The sequence below is a fragment of the Pistacia vera genome, unplaced genomic scaffold, assembly GCF_008641045.1.
Source record: "Pistacia vera cultivar Batoury unplaced genomic scaffold, PisVer_v2 Contig233, whole genome shotgun sequence".
NCBI lineage: Eukaryota > Viridiplantae > Streptophyta > Magnoliopsida > Sapindales > Anacardiaceae > Pistacia > Pistacia vera.
Genome location: NW_022196039.1, coordinates 1,122,556 through 1,147,009, shown reverse-complemented (window position 1 = coordinate 1,147,009; position 24,454 = coordinate 1,122,556). Strand labels below are relative to the sequence as shown.

The 24,454-nt window shown below is 35.4% G+C and overlaps 5 protein-coding genes across 6 annotated transcripts; 3 read left to right on the top strand and 2 right to left on the bottom strand.

Moving 5' to 3' along the window:
- Positions 1-1,268: 1,268 nt before the first annotated feature.
- On the top strand, positions 1,269-8,184 carry LOC116131354 (pentatricopeptide repeat-containing protein At5g67570, chloroplastic). Its single transcript, XM_031417013.1, has 9 exons — positions 1,269-1,851; positions 1,945-2,136; positions 2,628-2,709; positions 2,823-3,014; positions 3,102-3,215; positions 3,516-3,609; positions 3,687-3,844; positions 6,103-6,537; positions 7,048-8,184. The coding sequence occupies exons 1-9, from the start codon at positions 1,301-1,303 to the stop codon at positions 7,909-7,911; spliced, it is 2,682 nt and encodes an 893-aa protein (XP_031272873.1). The 5' UTR covers positions 1,269-1,300; the 3' UTR covers positions 7,912-8,184.
- A 361-nt stretch (positions 8,185-8,545) lies between these two features.
- On the top strand, positions 8,546-9,551 carry LOC116131444 (50S ribosomal protein L7/L12-like). Its single transcript, XM_031417098.1, has one exon. It carries the CDS (start codon positions 8,564-8,566, stop codon positions 9,080-9,082), a length of 519 nt encoding a protein of 172 aa, XP_031272958.1. The 5' UTR covers positions 8,546-8,563; the 3' UTR covers positions 9,083-9,551.
- A 1,417-nt stretch (positions 9,552-10,968) lies between these two features.
- LOC116131420 (telomere repeat-binding factor 2-like) lies at positions 10,969-18,534 on the bottom strand. 2 transcript variants are annotated; one of them, XM_031417064.1, is made up of 7 exons: positions 18,366-18,534; positions 17,635-17,803; positions 17,064-17,428; positions 16,524-16,608; positions 15,844-15,927; positions 14,853-15,224; positions 10,969-11,107 (listed from the first exon to the last, which is right to left on the bottom strand). In XM_031417064.1, exons 2-6 carry the CDS (start codon positions 17,782-17,784, stop codon positions 14,874-14,876), a joined length of 1,035 nt encoding a protein of 344 aa, XP_031272924.1. In that variant the 5' UTR covers positions 17,785-17,803; positions 18,366-18,534; the 3' UTR covers positions 10,969-11,107; positions 14,853-14,873. The 2 variants fall into 2 exon arrangements, with proteins under 2 accessions (XP_031272924.1, XP_031272926.1); XM_031417066.1 differs by having other exon boundaries at positions 17,635-17,795.
- Positions 10,979-14,812, bottom strand: LOC116131398 (telomere repeat-binding factor 2-like). The gene is made up of 7 exons (XM_031417043.1): positions 14,764-14,812; positions 14,553-14,629; positions 13,980-14,344; positions 13,440-13,524; positions 12,760-12,843; positions 11,769-12,140; positions 10,979-11,107 (listed from the first exon to the last, which is right to left on the bottom strand). The coding sequence occupies exons 1-6, from the start codon at positions 14,810-14,812 to the stop codon at positions 11,790-11,792; spliced, it is 1,011 nt and encodes a 336-aa protein (XP_031272903.1). The 3' UTR covers positions 10,979-11,107; positions 11,769-11,789.
- A 1,529-nt stretch (positions 18,535-20,063) lies between the features above and the next one.
- Positions 20,064-23,093, top strand: LOC116131437 (NADH dehydrogenase [ubiquinone] iron-sulfur protein 4, mitochondrial). The gene is made up of 5 exons (XM_031417087.1): positions 20,064-20,308; positions 20,565-20,653; positions 21,054-21,183; positions 21,570-21,599; positions 22,857-23,093. Exons 1-5 carry the CDS (start codon positions 20,150-20,152, stop codon positions 22,914-22,916), a joined length of 468 nt encoding a protein of 155 aa, XP_031272947.1. The 5' UTR covers positions 20,064-20,149; the 3' UTR covers positions 22,917-23,093.
- Positions 23,094-24,454: the final 1,361 nt, after the last annotated feature.

The window sequence follows — 24,454 nt, the reverse complement described above, 5'->3', positions numbered from 1 at the left end:
CATTTAGGCATTGTTAGATAAAGGTAGCGTTTGTTTCGGGGAATTTTTATCACTGAAAATATAGGATTATCACTGAGATAGATTATCTTAAAGATTAATGGAGAAATGTTATACTAATATGTTTGGTTAGATTGATGAGTATAAATAATTAATATGTTTGGTTGGGAGGAATAAAATATTATCGGTGGGGTTTTTATTGAATTGTCCTTCCTTGTTAATATTATTATTATATTTATTATTATTATTTAGAACATTAATTTTAACCTCCTACATTTGAGAATTTAGTTAAAACACTCGAACAATAAAAGTGTAAAATTTAACAAAATACACCCAATCGCTCAAGACGATTATCGACTGCTGGCCACCGTTGATAGTCGTCGGAACGGCGCACAACCGATAGGATCTAGCTTGCCTTGCGCTATTCTGGCCGTTAATGGTCATGGATCTGGTCGAAAACAGCCAGATCTATTTTGGCCATTAATGACCATATCTGTAGCCGTTTACAGCCATGGATCTAGCCAGAAATGGCCATCATGATCAACCAGATCCATAACCATCTGGCCATTTTCACCCTTCGATCCGGCTATAAACAACTAGATCAGTGCACAATCGGCCAAATCCAGTCGGTCGTTCGCTGTTCTGATGATTGTCGACAACGGCCAGTGGTGGTGGTCGACAGTGGCCAACGGTGGTGGCCAACAACTGGTAGTTGTCTTGGGTGGTTAGAGGTATTTTGGGTATTATCCATGTAAATAGTAAGGGTATCTCTGTCCAAAAAATTAATATACGAGGTTAAAGAAGTCATCTTGCACATTTAGGCTAATTGTTATTTAGGAGACATATAAGGACATTTGTGTCCAAAATATTTATTAATTAAAGGTAAAATTAGTATGAGCAGTTGATTACCCAGTAATGGAAAAATAACACCCTCCCAGACGGTAATCGAATTACTCTCGTTTTTACCTAAAATTACTACTATTGGCATTGAAAGTTTACCGTAACTTTTCATTACTTGACATTCATGCATAGTAATTACTGGAAAATAAGATAGATTACTGGTATTATCTTTTATGTCCCTGGAACAAACGTACACAAAAGGTAAAAATGTAATTAGGAGATTTACCAAATATTTATAATTTTAAATTGTCCATAATTAATTAATAATATACTCCTTTTACGATATTGGATTTTCTTGTACGGTTGTACCATACTATCCCTGGATATTTATAGGACGAGATTTTTTATTGTAATATAAGATATCTAAAACTCAAAACCTTAGCCATAGCTTGCTACTCCCGCCATGGAAGCCCAACCAGTGCCTCTTAAACTCCCAGCACCCGCACAATCTGAACCCAACACCCAAAAAATCAAACAGAAACTTCTTCAAAATGGAGTCTTCCCCACTCCCAAAATCCTCAGAACTCTTCACAAAAAACAACTCCAAAAACATAAACGCAAGCAAGCCAAAACCCAATCCCAGTCCCTAACCCCACCACTCACACAGTCCCAACAACAGGCTCTGGCCGAAGAGCAACACTTCCATACTCTCAAACGCGAGTACAAGCACTTCACCAGAGCCCTAGCTGCAAAAACCGGAGACCCACTTATAGGAAAGCCCTGGGAGAGAATTGAGAGGCTCAAGTTCAGAGAACTCGCCTCTGAAAGCAAAGAGTTTGTTGGGCATAATTTGAAAAGAGAGAATTTGAGAGAATTGAAGGAAATGTTCGAGGAAGATTTGAATTGGGTTCTTGATAACGACATCGAAGATGAATCAGGGAGTGAAAATCGGGGGTGGGACCCAGAAAAACGGTGGCGCAATGAGGCTGAGGCTATTCGGGTTCTTGTTGATAGGTTTTGAGTTGGAATTCTCATTGTTAATCTGTAACTATGTATGATGTTTCTTATTATTATTTTTATCTGCTTTGGCTTTGTTGGTGGTGTTAGGTTGGGCGAAAGAGAAATGACTGTGAAGAACTGGAAGTTTGTGAGGATAATGAAGCAGTCAGGATTGTTGTTTACAGAGGGTCAGTTGCTGAAAATTGTACAGGGGCTTGGAGATAAGGGAAGTTGGAGACAGGCTATGTCTGTTGTTGAATGGGTTTATGGACGTAAGGAGATAAGAGATTCAAAAAGCAGGTATAATTTGGTTATTTATTCTGGTTCCAGAACTATTAGTTATTTGTGTTAGTATTTCTTGTTCAAAATTTTGTCCAAATGAAGACTAAAAGGTCACATCTTCTTAGGCCAGAGGGGTATAAATGGAGTATAGCCCATTTTCTATGAAACTTCAGCTGAACTCATTGTTAAGGATATAATTTTTATTCAATTAAGTGGTTTTATGTGCTGTAAATATTTGTAATTCTCAATACTAGAGACTATAGATGAAAACGCTCAACATGGAGATTGTTGCTTTGTTGATGCAGGCAGTGTTATTTCATCTGTAAATTGTACTTCAGATCCTGGGGCAGTGATTTTGTGGTTGACTTCTTTTTTTCTAGCTCATTCTACTAATTGCATTTGTTTGGTTTTGTTCTATAAAATTATTGTGTCTGTTTATATATGCTTGAAAATGTGTATACTTTCAAAGTGTTGCTCTATTATCATGCAACAAGTTAATTGCATTGCAGGTTTGTTTACACAAAACTTTTGGCAGTTCTTGGAAAGGCTAGGAGGCCGCAGGAAACTCTTCTCATTTTCAATCTGATGCTTGTAATATTCCACTAGTTTTGTTACTTCACGCTTTATTCTTTCTAATTAATTAAATATTATTTTTTAAATATGTCTAGTGTTACTGAATTGAATCTCACACTGATGTCATTCAGGAAGATTGCAATATATATCCTGATATAGCTGCGTATCATAGTGCTGCTGTTACGCTTGGTCAAGCTGGTTTCCTGAAAGAATTGCTTAAATTAATTGAGTGCATGAGGCTAAAACCTTCCAAACGAATTAAAAATATGCGCCGCAAGAATTGGGATCCCGTCCTTGAACCTGATATAGTTGTATATAATGCTGTAAGGGAGTATTACTATGTTATAACTAATTTTACTTCCAGTGGTGCATAACTTAATTAATTCAACATCAGCCAAATTGCTTTTCAGGTATTGAACGCATGTGTTCCTTCCCATCAGTGGAAGGGTGTGTTTTGGGTCTTCAAGCAGTTGAGGAAGAGTGGTCTGAAACCTAATGGAGCAACATATGGACTGGCTATGGAGGTAAACACTAAATCCATCTTTCTGAATTAGAAAGTTATCTCTCAAGTTTAATGTTTAATTTTATTTGTAAAAGTGATTTGTACTTTTGATAGTTGTATGCTCTGATATATTGTTTAATCTTAAACATAATTAACTTGCTGCAAATTAGACATTACATTAATTTTATTGAAGCCGTTTGCACTTTGCAATTCATGGAAAATTTAGGTCGGTGGGTGTCTAGAAAGACTTTCTAATTGCAAAATGTTGTTTATCCTCAAAATATATTTGTATTCAAGTCTTACAGGAGGTGCTTCTTGAAAGGTAATGCTGCAATCTGGAAGATATGACCTTGTCCACGAGTTCTTTAGGAAAATGAAGAAAAGCGGAGAGGGCCTAAGGGCACTTACTTATAGAGGTAGCTTTCTGTCTTCCTTTTCTCTAACAGTCACTGATGTTGGGTTGCTCATACCAGTTTAATTTGTGTTTTTCCAGTTCTTGTCAAAGCTTTTTGGGAGGAAGGTAAAATTAATGAAGCTGTGGAAGTAGTAAGGGATATGGAACAAAGGGGAGTTGTTGGAACTGCCAGTGTGTACTATGAGCTTGCTTGCTGCCTTTGCAATAGTGGGAGGTGGCAAGAGGCTATGGTTGTGGTGAGTTTCTTTGTCTTTCTGCGGAGCTTGGTTTTATTGTGATTGTTATTTGGTTTCCCTGATACTCATGAAGGACTCTAGTTATGAATATTACTCTGGCATCAATTACATAATCTAGTATTGCTTTCCTTTTCCTTTTTAATCTGATTTTTTTCATGTATAATTCAGAGCAGTCCTCTTTCTTTATTTCTTTTGTTTCTTCATTTTCTCAGCTAGAAAAAAAAGGAGTTGTTCTTCTGGTAGAAATCACACTAATTATACTCGGGCAAAAATCACTAACCTCCCCAGTTTTATTGGAAATCACACTCAGATGGCAACTATTGCCATTTAATCAAACCCCCTCCATAACTGTTGAAAAATGCAACACTTAGATCCCCCATTGCCAACTCTGTTAGACTTCTGTTAGGTTTTAAGTAAACATTTCTCATTTTACCCCAAAGTGAAATTTAACAACAATTTTACCAATTTGTATCTATTATAATTATCAAAATACCCTAAAATTTACTGAAATTACCAAATGCCCCAAATCCAAATCCTAACCCCTTGCCAACCTCCACCTTCCTTACATTCTATCTCGCAGTGGTGGCCTCAACTAAGGCGGTGGCTTTGCAAGGTGGCGACAACCTAGTGCTTGAAGCTGTCTTGGCCTCTTTCGTGAGGTCGCCGCCTCCTCCATTGATTTAGTTGTTGCCTTGGCCCAGCTTGAGGCCTCCTTGGACTTGCGATTGAGGCCGCCTTGGCCTCTAGAGGTGGCGATATTGCAGTGTTTGTGTTTGTTAAGGCATTAGATGCAGGTGATGGAGGTTGTGTTTGTGTGATAGTTGGGTGAGTTGTTGGGAAAGGTGGGGGTGGAAGTGAAAGAATTTGAAAGTGATGGGTTTGGGTGGAGCTTCTGGGGCTAAAAGGAAAGAAGGTTTAAGTTAAGGGTCTGACTTGAATTAAGTTAAGTTTTGTTTTAAGTTAAAAGTGCTAAATGACAATTTTGCCCTTTAAAACCTAACAGAAATCTAACAGAGTTGACATTTGGGGGTCTGAGTGATTCATTTTTTTAATAGTTCTGGAGGGAGTTTGATTAATATGGCAATAGTTGCCATTTAGGTGATGATTTCAAATAAAGCTTGGGAGGTTAGTGATTTTTACCCCTTATATCAGATACGCATATATCATCAATATTTGAATTACAAGCTATTTGTTTGGATGCTGTATGTCCTGCCCGATTTAAATAGATGCCAGCTGTTATTAGTAATCTTGTAAGCTTATTTTTGTAACTGCTTTTGTTAAGCATGATATTCTGGTCTCATCTTTTTTTTATAAGAATGATGAACATATATTATATTAATAAAAAGAGAGGTTAAACCATGTGGACCAATTAGAACAAAAACAAAGTAAAATGATATACAGAATTTCCATAGCTGTCTGTACACCTATGACAAAAAGACCCCTGTAGCCAGTACAACCCTAAAACCTCTTCCCAAGATGAATAAAAAAGAATGAGATGTCTTGGAATTCCTTTGAAGGGACCCAAAGGGAAGCAAAAAGCTCTGGGGTAAGAATTGGAAGAGTTATTATTTTAGTGAAATTTCCAGCACTGAATACCACAGTTATCATTAGTGTTATTTTCAGTACTACTTACAGAAATTTATGGTACAGAAACGACTATAATTGTAGCATGTTTCTTTTATTGGCAGACATGTAGGAACCATGTGGAACGAGAGTCATCCTGGTGTTGCCTGTCATTTGGTTATTTGTGTTGTTGGTGGTTTACACATGTTCTACTGATGCTGGACCTTAATAAATGTGAACAATTGAAATGAAATACATTATCAGTAATGCTACACATACATTATTTCATTGAGAAAGAATGTGCCTGTCTGATTGATGATTCAGTTTGACATTGATGGTTTTTATCTTCTACTTATGCTAAACATGCATAAAAGTGGGAATTCCAACTTTGTATATGTAGCATTACCCATACATTATTTCATTGAGAAAGAATGTGCCTGTCTGATTGATGATTCAAGTAGATGATTCAGTTTGACATTGATGGTTTTTATCTTCTACTTATGCTAAACATGCATAAAAGTGACAATGAATGCCATGGTAACTGTCAGAAGTAACACTTACTGATTCATTTTACTTGCTGGGTTAAATTTTTTTCATCCAACTGTCATATTGTGGCCTCTATATGCATTGTGTACTTGATATTGACAGTAGATCTGAGACGTACAACTTTCTCTAATTCTAAGACATGCCTGCAGGTGGAGAAGATGAAAAAACTTCGTCATAGAAAACCTCTAGAGGTTACCTTCACTGGCCTGATAATGTCTTCCTTGGATGGAGGATATGTTGATGACTGCATATCTATATATGAACATATGAAAGAGCATTGTGAACCCAATATAGGGACTGTAAATACCATGCTTAAAGTTTATGGCCGGAATGATATGTTTTCTGAAGCTAAAGAGTTATTTGAAGAAACTATGAGAACTAACTCTGGTCGTTACACTCCTGGTAGTAATGCAACTTCCCTTAAACCAGACAATTACACTTATAGCTTAATGCTTGAGGCATCTGCTAGTGCACACCAATGGGAATACTTTGAATATGTGTACAAGGGAATGGCTCTCTCTGGGTATCAGTTAGATCAAACAAAAAATGCATGGCTACTAGTTGAAGCATCCAGAGCTGGGAAAGTAAGTTTTGTCTTCTTTCTACTTCAAATTGTATTTTTTCTTCTTTCTGGTTGAAATAGTAATTGTACTAGATCTGTTAGGGCCCTTTTCTAAAATGATGAAACTCTATACGACCTGGCACCAAAAAGAAAAGGAAAATATATCTCTTGATTTCTTTCTCTGGTTGCATTAATTATGCTGTGAATTTCCTCACGAACAGATATTTGGAAATATCAAGAACTTTTTTACTATCATGGTATCGTTTTTTTGTTTAATTTAATGATCAAATTCAGAAATTCTATTAATTTTATTCCAATTTGTCATTGTTAACTGCAGTGGAAACTGCTGGGAGGCAGCCGCTAAATACTTAAGCATTATCATTTTAGAGAAAAACAGTTTTAACAGGCTAAATAGCTTAATGTTTCTTTAGTATTTTCACATTATCAGTCAGTGTTCTCATCATATATGTTATTGGATGTGCTCAAAGAGGAATGGAGAATTGTAACTAAGCTTGTTTTCTTTTGAATGTAGTGGTATCTCCTAGAGCATGCTTTTGACATACTTTTGGAAGGTGGAGAAATTCCTCATCAAATGCTCTTCACTGAAATGTTAATTCAAGCTACTGCTCAAAATAATTATGAGAAAGCTGTCACCCTTGTCAACACCATGGCTCTTGCACCGTTCCAAGTCAGTGAAAGACAGTGGAAAGACCTTTTCGAGAAAAATGGAGACAGGATTAATCAGGAAAGTTTAGAGAAATTGTTGAATGCTCTCAGTAATTGCAATGTAGCATCTGAAGTCACTGTCTCAAATTTGTCAAGATCATTGCATGCGCTTTGTGTATCAAGCAAAGAGAGAGACTTGTCAAGTTCCACCCATTGTGGCAGCAAGGCCACAGATATTTCACCCTCGGATGGCAACAATGGCGGATTTGATTTCAACAATACAGAAAATGTTCCAAGTTCAGCCGTAAGTATGAAGGTTGGAATTGCCAACATGGGTGCAGAACCTCTTGCCCGCAGGACTGAGGTTGCATCTGATACATGTTCTATTAACCACTCCAGAAAGGATTGGGAGGATGATGATACAGATGTGGTGTCAAAGCCACCTACTCTCAGTTGTAGCAATAACCAACTATCTAGCGCATGCATTAGCCTGGACAGTTTTGCTGATGATGCAGCATCTGGTGTGTACTTGGATAACGAGCTCTCAAATCTGTATCTTAATGGACATTCCAGAGAAATTGATGAGATAGAACTTGAAATGCCAAGAAACAAAGTTGATGATTCCCATGGTTTGGAGCTGCCTAATGCAAATGAAATACTAGAAGCATGGAAGGAAAGCCAAAATAAAGATGGGATCTGCTTTCCCTTTGAACTTGGGCAGAAGAAGTGAGTGCAAATCACTACTCACTTCATTTGGGTGAATGCAACTGCAACCTTAAATGGCCATCCCAAAGATATTTGATGAAATAGCATAATTTATGTTTGTAAAAGATGTATTGATGTATAGTAATGGATCATAGGTATAAACTAGCTCCTTGTACCACTCCTTTAGTTATTGCAAATTCCTAATCAAGATAAAAAAAATTAGTTAAATATATCAATATATATCTTCTGATATTGTAAGAACTTGATATCAACTTTGAGTCGCATTTGTAGGAGAAGGAAAATCTTTTGATAAGTTTAATGTGATCAAATTCTCGTCCATTAATTTTTATTTTAAGCCGAACATTTTTCATTGGAGTTGCAGGATTAAGAGTGTTATTATTGAAGCCTCACTAAAACTCTTTTGAACCCCAAAAAATTTCAAATAAAATTATGCACCCACCTATATTGCATAGTTAAAACTTTAGAAACATCATCAGAATTAAACAAAATATTTGTCAATATTGCTTTCTACTTCCCTCTATCCCTAAACCCTAACAAAGAATAAACAAAACCCTCTCCTCAACTCGTGTTTAAAGAGCTACCACCATTAAATCTAGCTACACTAAAACAAGAACAAACGCACCACTCGAAAGTCGAAACTCTCTCCTTCCTCAAAAATGTCCTCAGTAACCACGAAAATTCCCTACAAGTCCCTCACCAGATTCATGACCACTCTAAAACTAACCCAACCAATTACCCTTTCTCGTTCTTTATCTACCACCACCGAAACCCGAACCCAGAAGCTCGAACGTATCGCCGACGAACTTCTGGACCTCACAAAGCTTGAACGATATGACTACTCAATCTTGTTCCGTCACAAAATGGGTCTCAACCGTTACGGTCCAGCTCTTTCCGGGCCTAGCTCGGCCGGAGCGGCAGCCGCTGGATCCGGCCCACCGGAGGCCAAGGCCGCCGCGGAGAAGACGGTGTTTGATGTAAAACTTGAGAAGTTCGATGCATCTGCTAAAATCAAGATTATAAAAGAGGTGAGAACGTTCACAGATTTGGGTTTAAAAGAAGCTAAAGATATGGTGGAGAAAGTGCCTGTTGTTGTCAAGAAAGGAGCCACCAAAGAAGAGGCCGATTCGATCGCTCAGAAACTCAAAGAGCTGGGCGCTACTGTGGTATTGGAATGAATTGTTTATTTTTGGTTGAATGTGATTTTTGGTTTTGATGTAGAATAATCATTGATCATCTTAATGATACCCAAAAAAAAAAAAAAAGAAAGAAAAGTGGAAAATTACTTCTCTTTGGAAATGGAATTTGTTGCTGACGTTTTTGTTGGTTTAGAGTAGTAGCTGAATTTTGGTGTTTATTTATTTGATTAACGTGCTTTTAGAGTCGTTTAGTGTCAAGACAAATGAAAATTTGGGAGGAGTTTCGAGGTTGAGTTTTATTAAATGGGTACTAAGTTCCATTGGTAGCTAAATTTGGGTTAGTATGTGATTAATGTGCTCAGTAATTACCTTTTGAAGTGGTTTCTTAATGAACACTTAAAGAGGAGATAGTGGCTTCTTTTAGTTTCAAATGAACACTTAAGGAGAAGTTTGGCGTATATAATTATTGCTGGGGTTTTGTTTTTCAGTTGAAAGCTCTGTTTCTGGAAAATGTTTTCCCTGGTTACCTTGGTACGTAGTTTTGGTGAGGGGTTGCTTTTGAATTCTTGTGTAATATTAGGTATTTGATGCTTTGATTGTATTCTTTAACTGTGCTGATGTTGGATACTTTGTAATTGCAATAATGTTGAATACCTTGGTAATTAAAAGGGGGCATGACTTTCAGAATGTAAAAGCCATCCTGTTAATAGATTCATCAGGATTTGAGTTTAATCTAGAAATAAGATTGATTCCGCCTTGAGGATGTCATTGCGTAAGTTTTCATCAGTTTTTATTATCTGGAACTAAAAGATTGCACTTGGCTGATGCCAATTTGATTGAAGTCTGTATGTAAATGCTGGGGAAGAATAAGAGAACTGAATTTGAAAGTTAAAATCTTTTTTGTTTTTGTTTTTCATGAGTTTAAGTGACTAACAAATTTCTAGAGGGAGTATTGCTATATTGCATTGCGGTGAGTTGCTTGGTTTGAATCTTTGTTGGGCAATGTAACCCCAAGCTGAAAAGGGATTGGCGCACGAAGACAGGCTATATTAATGCTTCATTTAAACCCTATCTCAAAAGTGTGCCTTAAAAAGATCAATATATGTTTATATTAGTTTGGGCATGGTGAGGGACACTTTCAGTTAATGAGGTGACTAACAGTTGCTTAATTTCAGTTTCAGTCCACTGGATCCTTGCACCCCAATCAAATTTTTCTTGTCTTGTGTGACGTTTCTTGGTTGGCTTTAGTTGCATACTAGATGTAGATGTTGTCTTATTTAAGCGCTTCAGCTTCTTCGGTGTACTGGTAGGCTTTCTACTTTCAATCTTATACAATTTGTGCCTAATTAATAAGAATAAAGAATTGAAACATACATAATTACATAAAAACATATTATGAAATTGGGAGTGCGAGTGGGCATACGTAGGTAAGTAGGTGTAGGGAGTTGTTTTTGAAACTTTTGGCTACGCACTTCTTAGTTGTTTTCACCACACTTTGTTGCGAGCAAACTCACAAAAAAACTCGAATTTTGCAGCGTCAATTCATAAATTTTCTGATAGCTTGCCGCGAGAAGGCCTAGAAAGAATGAATGATTTCCTATTCATCACTTCATAATCAAGGAACGATCGAGACAGACTAAGGTAATTCTTGCATATATTTTCCAAGTGTTACCACATGGTTTCTATCCGTTTTTCCAGTGAACACCCGCATATGAAGCAACAAGGGACGAAAAAACAGTGGCCTAAATCGCACCACCATTGAATAATAAAGCAATATTGCCACTAAGCCCCGCTAGTCAAATGCAGTTGTTCTTTTTATCATGGTTTAACCCATCATCAAATAAAATAAGGAAAAGAGTTGGATTATATATCTAGCTCGGCACCAGATATTGATTTTGTATCTTTCACGTCTGTTATTTAATATCTGGATTTACAAGCCTAACTTTATACATCACATAGGCACTATGGCAATAGACGTTGAACCCGAATGATGTTTTCACTTTTCAGTACGATATTTCAGTTCCACACTTATCTCTCTACAAATCCATTTATTTATCAAGTCATCTGCACAAGTTTGAAAGATATCAATAAGATTGACAACTATTAAAACCGAAAATAGGACGAATATTCAGTAACCTACAACATTGCATGTTGCATCAAAACTTTACTATCTTCAACAAATGAAAACAGGGGAATCAGAATAGTTAAAATATCACATACTGTTTTTAAAAATATGAAATAGACGGATGTCAGAAATGACCTGCGGATACATGTTATCTTTCTTGGCTCTAGGTTTGAAAGTCAAATGTATCAGAGAAGGACGCATCATAGAGGGATTTTTCCAAACATTTGAGATGGCTACACTTAACAGCTTACAGGTTAAAATGGAAAATCTGCGATCACTGTAAATATGAAAGAGTTTTACTTTTAGAATCAGTCCCAATGATGGAGAAACAGGGCTACCTATAGGCTCCCAGAGATGATGAAAGTGAATAAAAAATTCTGTAGCTGAAACCAAAAGATTTTGAAAAGATTCATTTACGCGTGCAAAATTGTATACCAAGTAAAGCTTAAACTAATGAGACTCTGCCCAAATCAACACCAACGCCTCTCAAAGTACTCACTATATTAATTACCTGGGAGTCCAAGCAAGGGGTCAGCATCCTCCAAAGATGGCTTGTGCATTTATTATTATACATAGATAGTTTTTAGATAAAGTACTTACGATTGCAACAGCTGAAGGACTTCACCAGGCACGAAGTGTCCTACATTTCAGTGCCTTCATTGCTGCTTTCGCAAAAACTTGTGCTGCTTCAGCTTCAGCTTCTGCTTTCTCAGCCTCCCTAGCGGCCTCTTCAGCCTCTGCAATTGCGACTTCTGCCTCTGCTATAGCCTGTGCAGCAGCGGCAGCAGCCTCCTGTGCTGTCATGCCCCTCATCCTTGATAGATCAGCTTCAACCTGGGACTTGGTAAGAATGGTGATGTCTTTTTTATGTGGCTTGGGCGAAACCTTTTGCCTTCCCTCCAGGAGTAACTTGGGAGACCTTTTAGCTATAGAAGCTGCTGCACTGGGTGCAATACTGTACTTATGCTTTACCTGTTGAAAGAAGATCATAAAAATCATATAATCCCAAATCACATTTATTGCGCTTAGTTTCTTTTCGGTATATATCTCCCTACTTTTTTTGATCTTAAGCTGATATGTATTTTCACTTCCTGCCATGTATACAAATCCAAATTGGAACAACTAAATCAACATTTAAATGAATCCATGAGAACAGTAAAAATGAATCTTTCTGGGTGATTTCCGTCTTTTCACCCTCTGTTTCTCAACAGTTTACAATCAGTATTATCCGTTTTAAGCATGTCATCAAAATATTTCAAACCATTTTATGCAGGCACTTCTTGAGTTATCTATCATTATTGGACTCATGGTTGGGAAAAATTCAGGGTAAGTAAATTCACTCATACATTATAGACCTTCCGTAATACCTTGGAAAAAATAGATATCAACCATAATTTCATCAGCTTGGAGTCCATGGATGTTACGATCAATGAAAGTCATGTGCATATCAGTTTTTAACTAAGTTGGCTGAGTGATTACCTTGATCAATTAATGTGAACTACAATTTCACCATATTCAAGGCCATGGAACTTACAATTAATGTGCATGATCGGATTATCAGTTTTCATCTAGTACTTGACCAGGTGATTACCTTCATCAATGAGCCATTTGCTGTCATAAGCTTTAATTTTGTTGCTAATAGCTTTCTGAGGTTTTCAGGCGCACAGTATTGCTTCTGCAAAAGAAAATTAACAATGTCAAAACCAAATCAAAATATTCAAAAACGATAATTTATACATGTAAGCAACTTCCAGACATTTCCTTGCATACCACTCTAAATTGATCATTGAATGAGTGATATTCTAACAACTCCGACAACTCTGACAAATCAACAAAATTGCATGAAATTTGATGAATATTTTGTTAACGTTTAACAGTCTCAAAAGCAGTATGTTATTGCTATTAACATTTACCAGAGTTTTCAGTCTTAGCTAGTTGGAAATAGTAACATGATAATGAATAAGCAAGCAATCAAGACCCTTTAAATATATATTCAAAAGAATTGCAGAGAAAAAAATTTCAATCTTACAATGGTTCTACGTAGGTAGCATCAGTAATCCTGTTGTAGGGAAATCTTTTGCAATATCTCTTTTTCTGGATAAGTAACCAATTAAGAAAAGAAATGGTAGAATGGAGAAGATCTTTTCAAGAAGGGAATTGAAGAGAAAATCTTCACAATTATAATCACTAATATTTGTCCTGCACTTTAATTAGTTTAGTATTTGTCTATAAACATAAAAGTTTTGCAGAATTCATGCACAGGTTGAATACCTCTATGTAATTAGCAATTGAAGCCCTGTCAGAACCATTTGGCTCCTTCAATTTGGCAATTGCCTCTAATATAAGTTTGTCCAACCTACAATAAACAGACAAGTCAACAACAGAGTAAGTGAATAATCATGTATTATGCAACAGCAGGATAACATGACTCATAGTCCAAGACTTTAATGGCCTATAAACAATTGAAAACATCCACTATCATTTAATGAGATACTTGCTTTTTTCCAGATCATTTCTTAAAAATATTATGCAGAATATGATATTGTGCAAAACATCTAACTTTTCAGGGGATTATTCTGGGTAAATGATTTAAGATTTAGGGTGCTCAGTAGTGCACACATGTGGTGAAATCAGTAGGAACAATGAAACAAATATAATGTTGTTGGAGTAAACTGATCATTCACTTCCATACTTTTCCAAGATTGAACCCCAGCTTAATAATAATAACTTCTGACCAACATGCCATGCACATAACAACCAAGTTCAATAGTAAAGCAACAGCAGTTTTATATATTGGTAAAGGATGTTAACCTTGCAACTGCTTCTTTGGAACCAGAAGATCGGAATGTTCCTCCAGATATTGCTAGAGGCTTAGCATCAACAACTTCTTCATGATTCTGAGGTAAAGTGCTCAAAGCCATGGGATTATTATCAAGTTCAGGTGTCAGCTGAGTCTGAGCATCATGTTTAGGGGTCGTAAGAGTCTGAGCATTGTGTTTAAGGATCATCAGAGTCTGAGCATCGTGTTTAGGGGTCAAAAGAGTCTGAGCATCGTGTTTAGGGGTCAGAAGAGTCCGACCATCATGCTTAGGGGTCAGTGAAGTCTTTTTAAGTGCAAGCTTAGCCTTCTGCCTCGATCCCCATATTGCTGTGACATTTATATTTCTCCATTTATCCTATCCATAGTAATCATAACACAAATTACTATATCACAATGCATTGTAGAAGGCTTTTATCTTTCTTGGCTCTAGGTTTGAAAGTCAAATGTATCAGAGAAGGACGCATCATAGAGGGATTTTTCCAAACATTTGAGATGGCTACACTTAACAGCTTACAGGTTAAAATGGAAAATCTGCGATCACTGTAAATATGAAAGAGTTTTACTTTTAGAATCAGTCCCAATGATGGAGAAACAGGGCTACCTATAGGCTCCCAGAGATGATGAAAGTGAATAAAAAATTCTATAGTTGAAACCAAAAGATTTTGAAAAGATTCATTTACGCGTGCAAAATTGTATACCAAGTAAAGCATAAACTAATGAGACTCTGCCCAAATCAACACCAACGCCTATCAAAGTACTCACTACATTAATTACCTGAGAGTCCAAGCAAGGGGTCAGCATCCTCCAAAGATGGCTTGTGCATTTATTATTATACATAGATAGTTTTCAGATAAAGTACTTACGATTGCAAAAGCTGAAGGACTTCACCAGGCACGAAGTGTCCTACATTTCAGTGCCTTCATTGCTGCTTTCGCAAAAACTTGTGCTGCTTCTGCTTCAGCTTCTGCTTTCTCAGCCTCCCTAGCAGCCTCTTCAGCCTCTGCAATTGCGACTTCTGCCTCTGCTATAGCCTGTGCAGCAGCGGCAGCAGCCTCCTGTGCTGTCATGCCCCTCATCCTTGATAGATCAGCTTCAACCTGGGACTTGGTAAGAATGGTGATGTCTTTTTTATGTGGCTTGGGCGAAACCTTTTGCCTTCCCTCCAGGAGTAACTTGGGAGACCTTTTAGCTATAGAAGCTGCTGCACTGGGTGCAATACTGTACTTATGCTTTACCTGTTGAAAGAAGATCATAAAAATCATATAATCCCAAATTACATTTATTGCGCTTAGTTTCTTTTCGGTATATATCTCCCTACTTTTTTTGATCTTAAGCTGATATGTATTTTCACTTCCTGCCATGTATACAAATCCAAATTGGAACAACTAAATCAACATTTAAATGAATCCATGAGAACAGTAAAAATGAATCTTTCTGGGTGATTTCCGTCTTTTCACCCTCTGTTTCTCAACAGTTTACAATCAGTATTATCCGTTTTAAGCATGTCATCAAAATATTTCAAACCATTTTATGCAGGCACTTCTTGAGTTATCTATCATTATTGGACTCATGGTTGGGAAAAATTCAGGGTAAGTAAATTCACTCATACATTATAGACCTTCCGTAATACCTTGGAAAAAATAGATATCAACCATAATTTCATCAGCTTGGAGTCCATGGATGTTACGATCAATGAAAGTCATGTGCATATCAGTTTTTAACTAAGTTGGCTGAGTGATTACCTTGATCAATTAATGTGAACTACAATTTCACCATATTCAAGGCCATGGAACTTACAATTAATGTGCATGATCGGATTATCAGTTTTCATCTAGTACTTGACCAGGTGATTACCTTCATCAATGAGCCATTTGCTGTCATAAGCTTTAATTTTGTTGCTAATAGCTTTCTGAGGTTTTCAGGCGCACAGTATTGCTTCTGCAAAAGAAAATTAACAATGTCAAAACCAAATCAAAATATTCAAAAACGATAATTTATACATGTAAGCAACTTCCAGACATTTCCTTGCATACCACTCTAAATTGATCATTGAATGAGTGATATTCTAACAACTCCGACAACTCTGACAAATCAACAAAATTGCATGAAATTTGATGAATATTTTGTTAACGTTTAACAGTCTCAAAAGCAGTATGTTATTGCTATTAACATTTACCAGAGTTTTCAGTCTTAGCTAGTTGGAAATAGTAACATGATAATGAATAAGCAAGCAATCAAGACCCTTTAAATATATATTCAAAAGAATTGCAGAGAAAAAAATTTCAATCTTACAATGGTTCTACGTAGGTAGCATCAGTAATCCTGTTGTAGGGAAATCTTTTGCAATATCTCTTTTTCTGGATAAGTAACCAATTAAGAAAAGAAATGGTAGAATGGAGAAGATCTTTTCAAGAAGGAAATTGAAGAGAAAATCTTCACAATTATAATCACTAATATTTGTCCTGCACTTTAATTAGTTTAGTATTTTTCTATAAACATAAAAGGTTTGCAGAATTCATGCACAGGTTGAATACCTCTATGTAATTAGCAATTGAAGCCCTGTCAGAACCATTTGGCTCCTTCAATTTGGCAATTGCCTCTAATATAAGTTTGTCCAACCTACAATAAACAGACAAGTCAACAACAGAGTAAGTGAATAATCATGTATTATGCAACAGCAGGATAGCATGACTCATAGTCCAAGACTTTAATGGCCTATAAACAATTGAAAACATCCACTATCATTTAATGAGATACTTGCTTTTTTCCAGATCATTTCTTAAAAATATTATGCAGAATATGATATTGTGCAAAACATCTAACTTTTCAGGGGATTATTCTGGGTAAATGATTTAAGATTTAGGGTGCTCAGTAGTGCACACATGTGGTGAAATCAGTAGGAACAATGAAACAAATATAATGTTGTTGGAGTAAACTGATCATTCACTTCCATACTTTTCCAAGATTGAACCCCAGCTTAATAATAATAACTTCTGACCAACATGCCATGCACATAACAACCAAGTTCAATAGTAAAGCAACAGCAGTTTTATATATTGGTAAAGGATGTTAACCTTGCAACTGCTTCTTTGGAACCAGAAGATCGGAATGTTCCTCCAGATATTGCTAGAGGCTTAGCATCAACAACTTCTTCATGATTCTGAGGTAAAGTGCTCAAAGCCATGGGATTATTATCAAGTTCAGGTGTCAGCTGAGTCTGAGCATCATGTTTAGGGGTCGTAAGAGTCTGAGCATTGTGTTTAAGGATCATCAGAGTCTGAGCATCGTGTTTAGGGGTCAGAAGAGTCTGAGCATCGTGTTTAGGGGTCAGAAGAGTCCGACCATCATGCTTAGGGGTCAGTGAAGTCTTTTTAAGTGCAAGCTTAGCCTTCTGCCTCGATCCCCATATTGCTGTGACATTTATATTTCTCCATTTATCCTATCCATAGTAATCATAACACAAATTACTATATCACAATGCATTGTAGAACATTAGTGTCAAATTAAGCATAGAGAGCTGTTTTGACGCATAAGGATGCAACAAACAAAATGCTATTAAACGAGAAATACCAAATCATCTGACTTAAAAAAGAAAAGATGCAGTTCCTTTCTCTAAAACTGAAGAATACCTCTATTATTGCATACCTTCAGATCTACATTTGAACGTGACTGCAAAACAACGCTAAACTCGGGATCTGAAAGTATAGTTCGCCATTTGCCAGTCCCATGCTTAAGCACTCCAGCTTTAAGGGCAGCTTCTTCTTCTGCAGTCCACTTCTGCTTTGGCGCACCCATCGATCCCCTCCCTACACAACTGAATTCTTCCAACCGTTAGCACATCATCCTACTTACAAATAACAAAACGCTTAATAGAATTAACACCATTGAACCCCAAATATATTAACTGACCGTAATCAAAAACTCAGCTTTCAATATACATAAGAACCTTTTAAGATAGTTTTGAAAGAAGGGAAACCGATTACACATACGCCCACTCAACTTCCATGAAAAAAACACGGCACAAATTCGTTATTTGACACAATCCACAGCGAAGAATTGCGGGCATAACACCGTAACAAGTATAATAAAATAATTTTTCCGCTAAATTTTTTTGTAACCATGAGTGAAATAAGCTTAATTAAACTAAGAACCACGAAATTCATCAAATTTACAATATCAACATGAATATTGCCAAAAATCAGTGCAAAATCAGCTAAAGCAGTAAAATTTCTGTCTGAAATGGATGAATGTTAGTTCTTCAGCAGCCTAGTTGACATGAACAAGAGCAAAAACTCATCTCTAAAAAAAGCGAAACTCGTCCATTTACATTGATAAACCTGATTTAACAAAACAACGAAATTAAGTGAAGATCATACCAGAACCCACTCAATCGTGAATCAAAGCATGAATACTGATGCAAGAGATTGCGGGTGAGTTCGAGAGGATGAGGAGTGTGAGATTTCACGCGTTGCTCAAATTTCGATTATCTGACAATTTTTCAGTACGGAGAGAAGCAAGAAAGAAAGAACGAAAATATTTGGAGTTCACTGACATGGTCTTCGTCCGTAGAAATTACTCTCTTTTATTTTTCATTTTTGGAAAATTATTTATTGCTAACCCTATGTTTGTAGAAATTAAAAAATTACCCCATCCTTTTTAAAATGAAATGAGTTCCCTGTTTTATTAATGGTCAAACAATAATACTATCCGAACACAACAAATTGCTGGTATACACTGATTTGTTGTAATATAATCAGAGAAGTTAAAAATTTAAATCAATTAAAGTAGAAATAACGTTTGTTTCTGTAAATAAACCAGTCTCTTTGTCTTCACCAATAACATGTTGGATTATAAAATTCAAATTGAAAAAAAAAAAAAGGGTATAACGTTTGTTACATTTCTTTCATAAAATCACGAATTTATTGAATTTTGATTGCTAAAAACCCTAAAGGCCCCCGTGGAATTATTGGAGACCTTCAAGGTGACACAACCTTTGTAATAAGCTTTCAAAGTCTTGCATTATAATAGCAATAATACTTTGTTATTATGTCTAATCAAATTTGGTTATAGATTAAAAAAATGATTAAATCCAAGAGAGAAATGGTCAAGGAGAAGGCAGAAAGAAGGATGATAAAGAAGATAAAGAAGGGAGTAGAAGAAAGAAAAATAATTAAAGTTTTCTTAAAAAAAAAAAAATTAAAAGTCCAATAATTTCTTTATTAATAGATAATACATGTTTCAACCGCTAACTTTAATGCACAGGGCTAAAGCCAATTTTCCAAAATAGCATGTGGCTAATACTATTTCACGAAACATAAGGGGTTTTCTATAGTAATCCTTTAATCATTGTGACCGCTCTTTGTAAAAATAAAAGTTTACGTTTTCCTTTTGAAATTATATTGAAAACAAAGTTAAAAAGATATTTTGGTAGTAGATTTTTAGACAGTTTTTTATTAATGTTGTGTTAATAAATAATAAGATTAGAATATTGCAGGGATGTTGCCATTCTTCACCAAAGATGTGCTGTAACGGTAAATGGAAAAAGAAGACAAATGATGAGCTGTGTTACTTGTAATTCACGTAGGTAAATGGGATTATTTTTTTTTAATTTTGATTTTTTTTATATCTTACAAGGATATGAAAGTGTTAATAATATAAAAAATGAAAATAAAACAAATATTTTGTTTATGTTTTATGGTATTTTATTTTATTTATAAATATGAATCTCAATTTTTTTGGCTTGATTCATTACAAAGTGTAATCAAATATACGTGAAAAATTTTAATAGATTGATTAATGAATATACTTATTGCTCCTTTACGTCTATTTTAACATTAAATACTTATTAATATAATCACAAGACTTAAAAGGGATTATTATTATTAATTTTTAAAAACAAAAATAAAAAGGATTAAAGAAACAGATAATATATAATTTTCAATATAAAAGTACGGAAAGAATCGAAAAGATTCGAAACGCGAAGTATCTTTAACTCAAGAAACGGAAATCACAAACATTAGGGGCCATTTAATATATGCAAAAATAATAGAGATAAAATGTAATTCTCTGAAAAATATCAAATATTTTTGTTGAAGAAAACTCCATTTACAGGCCACAAAGAACAATCAAGTGACAGACTCTCTGGTTTTAAGATTTTAAGATGGCTCACCCTCTGCAACGTATATGGAGCCAGGGTCGCTCCGTGCGCACCGCTCTCTGCCCTCTCTCTAGACCATTCTCTGCAGACGCATTGGTTGAGGTCAAGACAGGCGAGATCGGCATGGTCTCTGGAATTCCCGAAGAACATCTCCGTAGAAGGGTACATCTCTCTATTCCTTCGCGTCATTTTGATTCACTATTGGCTTACATATGATGAATAACGTTTTCTTTTCTGAGAGAATTGGTGTTTTATAAAATGATAAGATGGTAGATTTATTTGGTTAATTAGGGTCTTGAAATTCTTAAACACGAACATTAATTAGGGCTTTTACTTTTGTTTTTAATGAAGTTAATATATTGTGATTGATTGATCGTGTTATGAAGATTTTCTCTTCATGTTTCGATACTCATGGCAGGTTGTAATTTACTCACCAGCTAGAACTGCTACTCAGCAAGGATATGGAAAAGTTGGGAGGTGGAAAATCAATTTTATGTCCACTCAAAAGTATGTATATTTTATTTACTTATTTATTCATTTTTATCTCAAGTTTACTAAAGACTATCAACTTAGTTGGGTTGTATTTAGTGGCATGGAATTTGACTATAGAATTAGAATTGGCGGTCATAACAATTGAAGTGGTCTCTCCAACATGGCTTCTTTCGGTATAATCTGAATTCTTTTATTTTCAACAATACATTGTTGTGGGGATCTTTTCTTATAAGGCCTTTAGCTGAATGCAATCTCTTTAGCTTCTGGCTGTGCTACTGGAATGGCCTTTAATTAGTGATACTTTAAAGATAATAGAAATATCTAGCTACTTTCTTGAACTAGTGCAAGTCATGCAATTATTTTAATATTATAAGTTTCTTTTACCTGTTTCACAAGTTTTAGTAAAATGCTGTAGGTGGGAAAATCCTTTGATGGGTTGGACATCCACAGGAGACCCATATGCTAATGTAGGTGATGCTGGATTGAGTTTTGATAGTGAAGAAGCTGCAAAGGCATTTGCTGAGAGACACGGTTGGGAGTATGTGGTACGTGTTGTTTAATTTTTGTATTGAAGTCTTACTATTGAGATTAGTTTGTTCACTCTCTCTATGTTTTGCTTTGCAATTTAAATATTTCTTGCTTGAAGCTAAGGATATGTTTTGGGAATTTTATTCCATCATCTTTCTTTCCCTTCAAATTGGAAGATTTTGCTAGCACCTAGTATTTCTTTATCCTAAATGTTTTTGTGTCTCAATTATTGAGTTTCCATAGACTAGTTACTATTTATCTGCGTGCTTACTTTCATAATTTTCAATTATTTAATGAAACCTTCACTCGGTTCCTTCATGTGAAGTTACTTATTTCTTTTTTCTGTTCATTCTTAAATTCCACCTTATCGATTATCGATGATACTTCTTTTACTAATTTTCAGGTCAGGAAGCGCCATACACCATTGCTGAAGGTTTGATACTCTTAACTAACCATTTTTTATTGGCTTTTTAGCTATTTGCTTCTCCATATTATAGTCGGGTGCATAAACTGTGTTCCATTCTGACACTTGTTTCATCTAGGAAGAAGAATAAGTCATGCAATTGATTAGAGTTGTAGCTACTGAATTGAAGTAACTATATTTATCCAGTATCAGTTACAATTATGCATTACCATATTAAATGAGAAATTATATAGTTGGTATTCCAATTGGTTATATGATGATAGAAGTACTATTTACAAGTTTAACTTATAAATTATGGAAGAAATTTTAATCAAATTTATTTCAGCTAACCAGTTTTTAAGATGATAGACCTTGCTGCACTTTGAACATTGGGTGTACTGACGTAAACAGCGAAAAAGCAGTAACATAAGAACTCTCTATTCGATTGTCCAGGACATATCTGACTCCCTACCCCAGTTGTGGGGTGGGTATGAGATGGCAAACTTGGTCCTGCCCCATGCAATTGCCATCAGTGGACCAAACAGATGAAATGTCTTCTAATTGAGATCAAATTAACAACAAACAATAACCGAATTTAATAAAATGTTGTAGGATCAGAAGGCAGTGCTACAGAAACCCAACTAAAATGCTTTGCCCTTAAAGTGTTAATATCGTTGAGACAATTGTTTAATCTTCAAAATCCCTGGAAGAAATTCCAATGCTTCCGAAGTCTATCTTGTTGATTTTTTTCTTTTTCTTCCTGTTAAAGTACATTTCATTCTCATGTTGGATGTTTCCAAAGTGGCAGTGCAATTTTATTGCTTTACTGTAGTCATGAAGGTCTATCAAAGCTGATCTGAAATATGATATAAGAGAGATGATAGGTGATATATAATCACAGTGTGTTCATAACTGCCTTTAGACAACTTTTCTTTTTCAGTACCCTTACCCTCACTCTCTAACCTTGGTGTAAGACAAATTTGAAAGATCTCTTGCAAGAAATCTTACTAGCTACTTGAATGAGTTGTTTGCAGCAATAATTGTAAATTTTGTTAGCATATTTGAAGTGCAAAATAGGACTGCTAGTATCTTATGCTAAAAATTGTGTGACCACATTAACCAGCAGATTTAGATTGGTATGTCAGAATTTTGTTAGTTTTGCATTGAAGTGTTCAATGAGAGTCTGAAGGTGTTTATATATTGTTCAAGATGCCATATTTGGTTTGCATGAGTCCGAGTCTTTCCAAGTCTTACATTGTGGAGCTTATTTTGTGTTCTGTTTGTCAGGTGAAGGCATATGCAGACAACTTCAAGTGGAAGGGTCTTCCAAAATCCGATGAAAACTGATAGTAACGTCTCACATTTCTTGCATCATAAGATAAGTCATGCGACTGAGGATTGTGATTTTCTTTTATTGCACATTTTCTGCAAATGGCAACAATGTAGTATTTCCAGTCATATCCCGAACGAATTCTTTGATTATAATAAAATGAGACTGATGGGTTGTACCCTTTTGTTCTTTTATCCCTCCATGAAAGAATATTGCACATTTATTCTTTTCCTAATGATTATACTGAAACTTGCTAGGATCTGCATTTATCAGATAGCAAGCAATGACTCAAGTGAGATCCCTTTGGCTTTCTCTCCCAAAACTCGTTAAGTGCTGCATCACTACTCCTAGAGGCAATATTAATGCGGCCCACGCCACTATTATTAACAGAGAAGCCCGAAAAACATTCCCCTCCAAGTAAAGGGGGACAATACCACTGAAGTTACTTAAGCTCTCAGTATACGAACTTCAAAATCCAACTCTATATTTATAACTATAAGAACAACATCCCATGAATGCGTTTGAATTGGGGTAACACCGTAACAGATTAATCAAACTGAATTTACATCATACCAATTGATTTAATAAACAAATGTTAAAAAAAGGAAAATGCAATTTATATAAAACTGTAAAAACCTTATTGGATCACAGTAAGTCCAACCCCTATGTAACCCTAAAACTACACAATAACATCTACACTACACATTGTTGGGATTCATGCATTTTAGACATGAAAATGGTGTAAAATGGATGAACAAGATAATGGATGCAAGGTAGAAAACAAACATAACATCAATGACAATCTTTTTTTTTTTAAAAGAATAATATATTACCTACTTTTTTGCTATTAAATGCTTGATGTTGAAACTTAGAGTAGATTCTTCAAAAAAGAATGAAGAAACTTAAAATATAATCCACCCAAGCCAAAGATGAGAGAGAGCCGAGAGTGAGAAAGTGTCTTTTGTTTTCAATTGTTTCAAATTGAATGAAAATAGTATAACACTTTGTTTATATACCATGGGCACAAAGTGTAATTTTAAATTGTCTTGAGAAGTCTTCAAACAATTTAAAATTAATCTTGGAAAAGAGCATTTATGTCAAAGTCTTTAGTTTTATGGTTAATTCATAATTAACCCAATTTTAATCCTATTAATTATTCTAACTCTTTAGAATAAAATCAATGCACTTTTGTCCCTGTCATTGAATCCAATTCAATAATAATATTTAATAAATTCTTATTACCCTTGGTTATTGCTAGCTATCCATAGATAATCATTTCTCACCAATACACTATTTTGATGCAACTGTTTACGTCCGAACATCATTAATCCAATCAATGATATGTATTACTCTCTCTTCTTGAGCTTGGTTTTATGTGTGACCATTTTGGTTCACTGTAATCTAGCCGTGGGTCCAATATCAAATTCTGATATGTTTTATTATAATTCTTTATAATCAAAACTCCCACTGATTATGGTAAACGTCTAACAATGTTCTATAACCTCTAAACCACAATGAAGTGTAAACTGCAATGAACTATTCTGATCGTACGTAC

Bases quoted from the DNA above. Each gene is read 5' to 3' on its own strand.
- LOC116131437 (XM_031417087.1), top strand. From the start codon at position 20,150: ATGGCTCACCCTCTGCAACGTATATGGAGCCAGGGTCGCTCCGTGCGC. The intron at 21,184-21,569 runs GTACGTGTTGTT...ACTAATTTTCAG, and splicing joins GACACGGTTGGGAGTATGTG to GTCAGGAAGCGCCATACACC. The intron at 21,600-22,856 runs GTTTGATACTCT...TCTGTTTGTCAG, and splicing joins GCCATACACCATTGCTGAAG to GTGAAGGCATATGCAGACAA.
- LOC116131444 (XM_031417098.1), top strand. From the start codon at position 8,564: ATGTCCTCAGTAACCACGAAAATTCCCTACAAGTCCCTCACCAGATTC.
- LOC116131420 (XM_031417064.1), bottom strand. From the start codon at position 17,784: ATGGGTGCGCCAAAGCAGAAGTGGACTGCAGAAGAAGAAGCTGCCCTT. The intron at 16,609-17,063 runs GTTAACATCCTT...TGTTTATTGTAG, and splicing joins TCCAAAGAAGCAGTTGCAAG to GTTGGACAAACTTATATTAG. The intron at 15,225-15,843 runs GTAATCACCTGG...TTCTTTCAACAG, and splicing joins CAAATGGCTCATTGATGAAG to GTAAAGCATAAGTACAGTAT.
- LOC116131354 (XM_031417013.1), top strand. From the start codon at position 1,301: ATGGAAGCCCAACCAGTGCCTCTTAAACTCCCAGCACCCGCACAATCT. The intron at 2,137-2,627 runs GTATAATTTGGT...ATTGCATTGCAG, and splicing joins ATAAGAGATTCAAAAAGCAG to GTTTGTTTACACAAAACTTT. The intron at 2,710-2,822 runs GTAATATTCCAC...GATGTCATTCAG, and splicing joins TCATTTTCAATCTGATGCTT to GAAGATTGCAATATATATCC.
- LOC116131398 (XM_031417043.1), bottom strand. From the start codon at position 14,812: ATGCACAAGCCATCTTTGGAGGATGCTGACCCCTTGCTTGGACTCTCA. The intron at 14,345-14,552 runs GTAAAACTCTTT...TACTATGGATAG, and splicing joins CATTGGGACTGATTCTAAAA to GATAAATGGAGAAATATAAA. The intron at 13,525-13,979 runs GTTAACATCCTT...TGTTTATTGTAG, and splicing joins TCCAAAGAAGCAGTTGCAAG to GTTGGACAAACTTATATTAG.